Source organism: Zootermopsis nevadensis, unplaced genomic scaffold (assembly GCF_977971745.1).
Source record: "Zootermopsis nevadensis isolate Lab colony 2312 unplaced genomic scaffold, Znev_1.0 Znev_ptg000199l, whole genome shotgun sequence".
Taxonomy (NCBI): domain Eukaryota; kingdom Metazoa; phylum Arthropoda; class Insecta; order Blattodea; family Termopsidae; genus Zootermopsis; species Zootermopsis nevadensis.
The window spans coordinates 52,799-60,357 of NW_028259330.1; the positions used below are offsets into that span (position 1 = coordinate 52,799).

A 7,559-nucleotide genomic window follows, 5' to 3' on the forward strand; every position below is an offset into this window, starting at 1 on the left:
AAAATTTGAAAATCATGTTTATTTCAGATAAAGACATGTTAAAATTAGCAGCTACAATCAATAAACACAAGCAAATTTCCACAAATGAATCACTCTTTCGCTCACTCACTTTCTGTTGGAATCTATAATTTAAAAGACTTGACAACAGTTTCGGGTACTCTAACAAAACTAATTCACAAGGCTGTCATACAACACACCTGCTGCAAGTTACTTTAATAAGCAATACGGTAGCTTATGACACAGAAACACGCTTACCCTTCTATTTCTCTCAAATTAGAAGCCATGAATGGTCCTGCGGCAGCATCCTTGAGCATTTTTTCAAACAGCGTCTTCAAATTGTCATCGAGCTTTCTGCCTTCATTCTGCTCCAAATATTTAAGTATGCAAGCGTGGATCCTATAGTAGACTTCTAAGGCTTCAACTGCCAAGTTCTGTGGATTACTGTAGCTTATCCTACGGGCATAACTAGCCTGCGTCTGATGAAGGTGTTCGCAAGCCTGCAATAAACGTCGCGTCTATATTCAACAGGCATACTCTTGTTCAGTTCATAGTTTGTTAATAAACCATTTTCTTATCAAGGGTTCTGGGCCTTTGTGCATATCAAGTGGTAGCACAGAGCGTGGTTTTGTGATTCTATCTAACTCAAGGTCTTCTGTTATTGCACTCACATTTTTTTCTTTTGTACTGATTATTGTGAATTGTTGTTAATCTGTCAGCTGTTTATCATCTTTACAATGGATCGTGCACTTCCGAATTTGGACTACCTCAGGAAGGATGAGCTGGAATATGAGATCAACATACGGAAGGTCACCGGCCTCCAAGAATATTTAGGTGATTAGCAGGCAGCGAGATTCACGCGTCCGCCTCGGACTCCATCAAACCTCTGGTGAGTTGTTAACCTTGTGCAATAAATTTAATCAGATCCAGGAAATAGAAACTTACATTTGGGCTGACAACATTTTTCCTAATCAGTACACCAGGATTATGATGCGCCTATGCCAGCTGACCTACGGGACTCGTGACCTTGCCGACAGGAAAGTTTCAGACCAGTCCAATCCTGCCTCCCTAGACAAATTGCCTGAGGGCATTTCCCACTTCGCGTCGTCTGTGGAGGAGTTTCAAAGCCATCTCTGCCAGCCCTCCCAGGATCCCACTCACAAACCCCATTCTCTTGATCATTTTACCTCTGACTCTAACCGGGCTCTTATTTCACAACACCAAGAATAATTATAATCCATTTATAAAAACACCAAGGAAGCCTACTGCTCTTACCTTTGCAAAATGGCTAAGGAAAACTCTTGGATTGTGGTCTCTCTTCTCTGCCACTTTACCCAGCGCTCATCTTGTATTCCACAATCCTCTCCTGCAGCATACCATATCTGTCAACATACACCAGTCCTGATATTTTAGCCACAAAAATTATAGCTGAAGTATAATCTATCATAGGACATATGACCGTCTAACAAAACAGCACGCCATTTCCGATGGACATGCGATTTCTCCTATTAAAGACAGGGCGAAGCATACCTAGTCTTTGAGCTGCCTTTCTGTATTTTGATGACAAATCAAAGGGAATTATCAAATGGGTAAACACGTGGAGAGATAAGAAATAGATACAAAATTTTAGTCAGAAAACTTGAAAGGAACAGACCACATGGAAGACAAAGGCTTGGATAAGGGATAATATTAAAATAGATTTTTAATAGTTCCTTAGGAATGGACTGGTCAGGGGCCAGTCGTACATACTTGGTCATCACGATAATGAACCTTCCGATCGCACGCAAGATGGGGAATTTCTTCATTACCCGAGAGACTACGAGCTTCTTACGATAAACTCTGCTCCATGGAGTTAGTCATATGAGATAAATGGCCTACATCTGCAATTTTAAAAATAAAAACACTCAGAACAGCGAAACAACAAACAAAGATTCACTTGACCGCTGACCTTGCTGGCAGTGGTGAAACACTTCTCTGCCGTGTCCAACATCTTCTCCTTTCGATTCTCCAATATCTCAAACATCTCCAGGCTGAGGCTGTCTGTTTCCTGCAGACACACAGTGTTCAATGGTTTACAAAAATTACAATGCAATAATGAGAATGTTTTGTTAATTAAATGGCTTCCCTGATGATGTGAAATTGTAGGTGCAGATAATGGCTATGTCTTCTGTTCTGTCTGTCAAAGATGACGCAGTGTTTCATCTCTGTGGAGAGTTTTGTTACAGCCAATCTCCAGTCTGGAGTCTCTAATGTGTTCCCAACTCCTGGTGGAGATATGAAGACCCATTTGGTCAAGTAAACCTTACTGCATTAGCAGAGGATCTTGTGCACGCCAATCTTTGAGTCTGGAGTCGTCTGCTTCGGTTCCACAGAGGACAGACAACTCCAAAATCAAGAACTGGGCATGTACAACAGGATCAGTCACACCTGCACCATCAGGGAAACCACTGAAATAAGAGAGCACCTTCAAAACTTCAACTGTAAAGATGTGTACAGACCGAGTAAAGACTCTTATCACCTTTCTAACCAGACCTACCACTCAGACACCTTCATCAAGCAACTGCTAAGCCTCACCAGCAGTGACTGACTCAGCAGAACTAACACACTTTCAACCACTGGGTCACTAAAACTCTTCCACCTACTTTCCTACTCACATGGTTCCTAAAATGTTTCTCATTGACTCTTCTCCTACTTCACTCTGAATTGCCTTTCTGTACTGTTCTGCTACAGCAAATGCGTCTGGGCCAAGTCTGAATGGTAAATAAAACATCGATGGAAATCATTCCAACAAGATGGCTATAGCACATCACAGATAAACCAGAGAGAGAGAGAGAAGCAAAAGACTGGCATGGTCACAATATCTCATACGCATTCCTCCTCTGGAGATATCAGCAAGTTTCTCACCACAAATAACATCAAGACAATGCAGTGGCTGAACAAGAAGAGTATTAACATACTGGGACAACTGAAAGATGATCTGGGAGGTGCAAGGACTGACTTTGAAGAGCTCACCAACATACTCCAAGAAACCACAGCAGGGTTAGGTTAGGTTCACAAGAATGTTGAATAACATTCAGAAAGGCCATCTTGCTTCTGAAGAAAAAACTATGCATGTCAGAAGGTCAGAAAAATATCATATAAGTGCGTCACTCTAACTTGTTTTTGCAAGTTTTGAATCAGTGAGCTTAATGGTGACGACATGAGTTTATACTTTACTCTGCATAAGTAACCTAACCTTCAAAGGTCAATGGTTGTCACAAATGTAGGCCCCAGTGAATCTGTAAATGTGTGTGTGTGTGTGTGTGTCAATAAACACCATTCCCTGATGGTGGAGATTATAAATCGTACCTCTGCTTCAAACTGATAGACCAATCACCTGAGAATATTCTATTGCGTACATCCTCCGTCATCAGCATCAAACAGTGGACAGCATTTTCAGTTACTTGTTATACGACTCTTGCTCTCAGTGAAGCTCAAAAGCGAGTTTACAGCTACAAGAAACGCTCTTTTATCTTACCTGTTTAAGCAGGTGGGAACAGAAGGAATGCACCATATAGACAAAGGAGCCGTACTCGATCCACATCAATGAATGATTCGCCTCAATATCCAGAGCACGCTGAAAGCAACGCTGAGCAGCAGACGCTTGACGCAAAAAGTCCATCTCGCTCTTCAATGGTTCACACTGCGACATAAAATTGTGTTGAACCTTACCTATTTACAAAATACTGATTGCTACTAGCAAAATTATACACATAGGAGTCTGCTCCCAGTGGCGGATCCGCTTTTCCCATGTGGCACTCCACTGGTCTCAGGACTCTGCCCCATGCAGTTGGCAAGTCAGAGTACACTCCAATGGCATAAGTCCATACCAAATTTCATCAAAATCCATCCAGTGGGTCTCAAGTTCAATCACGCAGACAGATATGACCAGCCACACACATGCATTCACTTCATGCACATCCTGCAAAAGTGATTACATTAAGTGGAACGCACTGTAAATATTTTACTTACAGAATTAAGTTTAGTTTCCAGTTGACTCCCACGAGCAAGCGCCATTCCTGCCCAGGAGTCGATGCGTACAGGATTGACACAAACATCCAGCAGGTAGTGCCTAATTGCCTTCCCCTGCAACAGACACTCCGCACTTTAACCTTGTGTTCACTGTTTCCACACTGCACGGCAATAATCGGTGTCAAAATCATTCAGATAACACTAAGGACTCTTCCACAAACACTTATGTATGTCCATTAATAATTCTGGAGAGGAACTTCAAAGGTTCGTGTTCGAGTCGAACATTTCATGTGCATGGCACAATTTTAAAATTTCAGTACAGAAAAGTAAGATATGGGTTTTACAGGAATTACCCCACACGACCTGAAGCAGTTACTGACAGGACTAAATTACAAGCTTCATACTTACAAGGACACTGAAGACAAAATCAAGGAAGAAATGCTAACAAAGTTTTGTAATGAAATGTCTGTCTTGGTGTTACAGTACAGAAGTGAAGCGAGGGCATTAAGGAAGGTAGAATATTCAAAAAGAGAATCCAAAGAAATTAAGATTAAAGGAAGCACAATTCACATATCTTATCAACTACTTACCCATTCATTAACTTTGAAATAATAGTCAGCCAAGAGGTAGAAGATCGCTGACATGGAGCGAGGCAACTGACTACGAGCATCTCCCAACACGGGAAAAGACGGGCTCGTCCCATCGATATATGCCATCACTTTTTCCACCAGATGTGCTGAAAGCAACACAAATTCATATCAGTTCTGTACGTGCTCGCAGTAGCCGATATAGATGGGGCAGAAGCAGGTACGTCAACATTGTGGAGCCCCTTGCGTGTGGTCGCTGTTACCGGTACCGAAGTGTCAGAATGGAATACCATGCACGGTGGGCTAGCCAGCTCTTGGCAGATGTGGGCACAGAATTCTGCAGATGCTGCGATATTGTATGGCGAACAGACGGCATCCCGATCAGAGACACTTTGAGTGTCGCCGCGGGGTCGGGACCATTTGTGAAATATTTAAACACACAGCAGGGGGCTGCGCACGCTGATCGTTCTCAGATGGTGAAGACGGCCGGAGGCAAACTGGAGTTCCGTTTACAGTTTGCCTTACAATCCTTCGTATATGGCCTTACAGTACGACCCAACATGAAGATATTCCTTCTGCATTTCACGAAGTCAACCACGTCATTAAAGTGGCTATCACAGACAGCAGATATTGTCCTACAAAATTGCTTTTCTTTTTAAAAATCAGAGTAATAGTAAATATATCACCTGGATTATAATGAGGAGGTATCAGAGAGGCAATCCTTTTCAGCAGACATTCAACATCAGCGGTGATGCTAGTGACACGGTAGGAATCAAATTCTGGCAGTTCATCAGGCAGGTAGAACTGATATAACTGCATGCCCCGCACCCAAGTCAAGGGGACTTGAGGGACTCTGTGGTCCTGAAGGTAGCGCGCCTGTTGGGAGAAGAATGCCTTAGGACCTCAGTTTTGAAAAAAACATTTATGATGAAGTTAAGTATGATACAGCTTGTATTTTTGATTCCCTAAACGTCTGTGATAATAATGGATTCTTTATAAGAACGTTACTTCCGACAGTCATGTTTCACATTTACTGTGAATGCTGTTGTTGTTGTTTCCCCCCCCCCCCTTACTTCTGTCTTTCGTTTGCTGGTCTAGTCTTTGAGAGTACAAACTTTTTCATGATTCAAACACAGTTCATACATTTCAAACTTTCTAATATCTGTCGTATCCTAATTACGTTAGGTTAGTAGGTACCTTTCCCTGGTGACTTGTAACCGTCCCTTTCCGTCCACCACACGTCACACTGCTTGTTTAGTATACTCGTAGTCGTAGCCTGGTTTGCTCATATGATTACAGCTTCTTGACGTGGGATATGTAAAGATACAGAAAGGGATTGTTGATGATGGTGAGAGGTTGTCGGTGAGCACGAGTTTCCGACTCCCTGGGAATATACGGGAATTAGAAGGTGGAGCAGGTTTCTACACAAATGGACAACAAAGTCTTTCTGTGTTGCACTGATCGACGACACTTTATTTTTCCTTAATACGCGCAGGAACATATATATCTTTTAAGCACTATTCACGGAGGCAGCTGGATGGCTCGGCTGTTCCTTTGTTCTGTCGTACGTTTGTTAAGAAAAACACCCCCGCTCAACCGAAGGACCAAAACTTTAGAGAGCGCCCCGCAACCACGATCGCGCTTAAATACCCCTGCATTACGTAATTTGTCATTGAATTTGGCTTAAAAGCTGCGACCTGATTCGTTCCCCCACAACGGCGGGAACGCGCCTTAAGCTGAGCTCAAAGTCAATTGGTCCATCGCAATGATGCGATGGTCGTAATGCAGTCATCACCCCGCATCTGGAAGGGATGCACACTATTGGTTGGTTGGTGATCATTTCCTGTTAAGAGATTTTGGGCTCTATGAGATAATATTATAGCCATGGATATGTTGTTAAGGGCGTCCTACTATGTGCATGTACACAGTGTAGCACAGTTGTTACAACTTAGATATAAAATCATGTTTAAGACTGTACTACATTAAATCATACTACAATCTTAGTTAAGCAAAGATACATAGTGATTTTTTTGTTAAAAAAACATTAAATTTAAATTTTCATACAGTGATTTGTAAAAGAATAAAGAAAATGTGTTTTTAAGTATGACTTTAAATTTTTTTGCCATTCTTGATGGGAAATTTCCTAGTATTTGTAATCAACTATAATTCATCTTCAGAATTAACAAATTTAAACCTACACGCCCTTTTTTTTTGCTATCCAACTGGATCAGAATACGTGAAAGTGGGTGGTTCTTATGAACACAATAACCAACCTTAAGGTTCCTTATATACAGGGTAAATTCTTGGCCACATTAGCAGTTTTCAAATTCTTAAGATAGCTTATACGCTATGAAGTTAGTTAATTCGACAACCTAACTTTCATTTACTCTCTGATATACTTCTTGTTCATGAAGTTGAACAATCACCAAAGCAAAGATAACAATAGGTGCATACTGCTCCAAACAAAGTACACCAGTGTGTGAAGGGCACGGCACTGTGTAACGAATAGAGAACAACTATTTTAAGCATTTTTATATCAGTAGCTTCAAGTACAGTAAAGAGTAAATCATTATCAATTGTTTTAGAGTACTTAACAAATGCATAAGCTATAATGAATCCATGTGAAATCAGTAAAATTTTTACAATACCAATAGTGTTGTTCTTCTAAAGATTAAATGTTCCAATCTCAAGGAACCGTCCTCGATGGGCAAGACAGCGTACAGAGGCCAGCAGCATTTCCTCAGTGAGGGAGTTGAAAACAAGGTCCACACCTCTACCATTTGTCTCTGACATGATGAGTTGCTCAAAAGAGGTTTCTCGAGAGCTGCCAATATTGCGGTCCGTCAACTGGGAAAGAAGATTATATGCACACATGTTTGACAATTTGTATGCATTAAAAGCAAGAGAACTACCTTCAAATTACAAAACATTCTCAAAACGGAGCATAAGATGACTTTACACATC

The 7,559-nt window shown here is 41.4% G+C and overlaps 1 protein-coding gene across 1 annotated transcript; it reads right to left on the bottom strand.

Moving 5' to 3' along the window:
• On the bottom strand, positions 1-7,378 carry LOC147870791 (calcineurin-binding protein cabin-1-like). The gene is made up of 8 exons (XM_087341937.1): positions 7,244-7,378; positions 5,282-5,471; positions 4,599-4,744; positions 4,009-4,122; positions 3,515-3,679; positions 1,946-2,044; positions 1,273-1,379; positions 1-497 (listed from the first exon to the last, which is right to left on the bottom strand). Exons 1-8 carry the CDS (start codon positions 7,373-7,375, stop codon positions 449-451), a joined length of 1,002 nt encoding a protein of 333 aa, XP_087198063.1. The 5' UTR covers positions 7,376-7,378; the 3' UTR covers positions 1-448.
• Between the last annotated feature and the right edge of the window lie 181 nt (positions 7,379-7,559).

What these genes read in the sequence shown, in the direction of transcription:
- LOC147870791 (XM_087341937.1), bottom strand. Translation starts at nt 7,375, where the DNA reads ATGGTAGAGGTGTGGACCTTGTTTTCAACTCCCTCACTGAGGAAATGC. An exon ending in TTAGAAGAACAACACTATTG is followed by an intron (nt 5,472 to 7,243) that starts GTATTGTAAAAA and finishes TTCTCCCAACAG; the next exon opens with GCGCGCTACCTTCAGGACCA. An exon ending in TGGAAACTAAACTTAATTCT is followed by an intron (nt 3,680 to 4,008) that starts GTAAGTAAAATA and finishes TTTATGTCGCAG; the next exon opens with TGTGAACCATTGAAGAGCGA.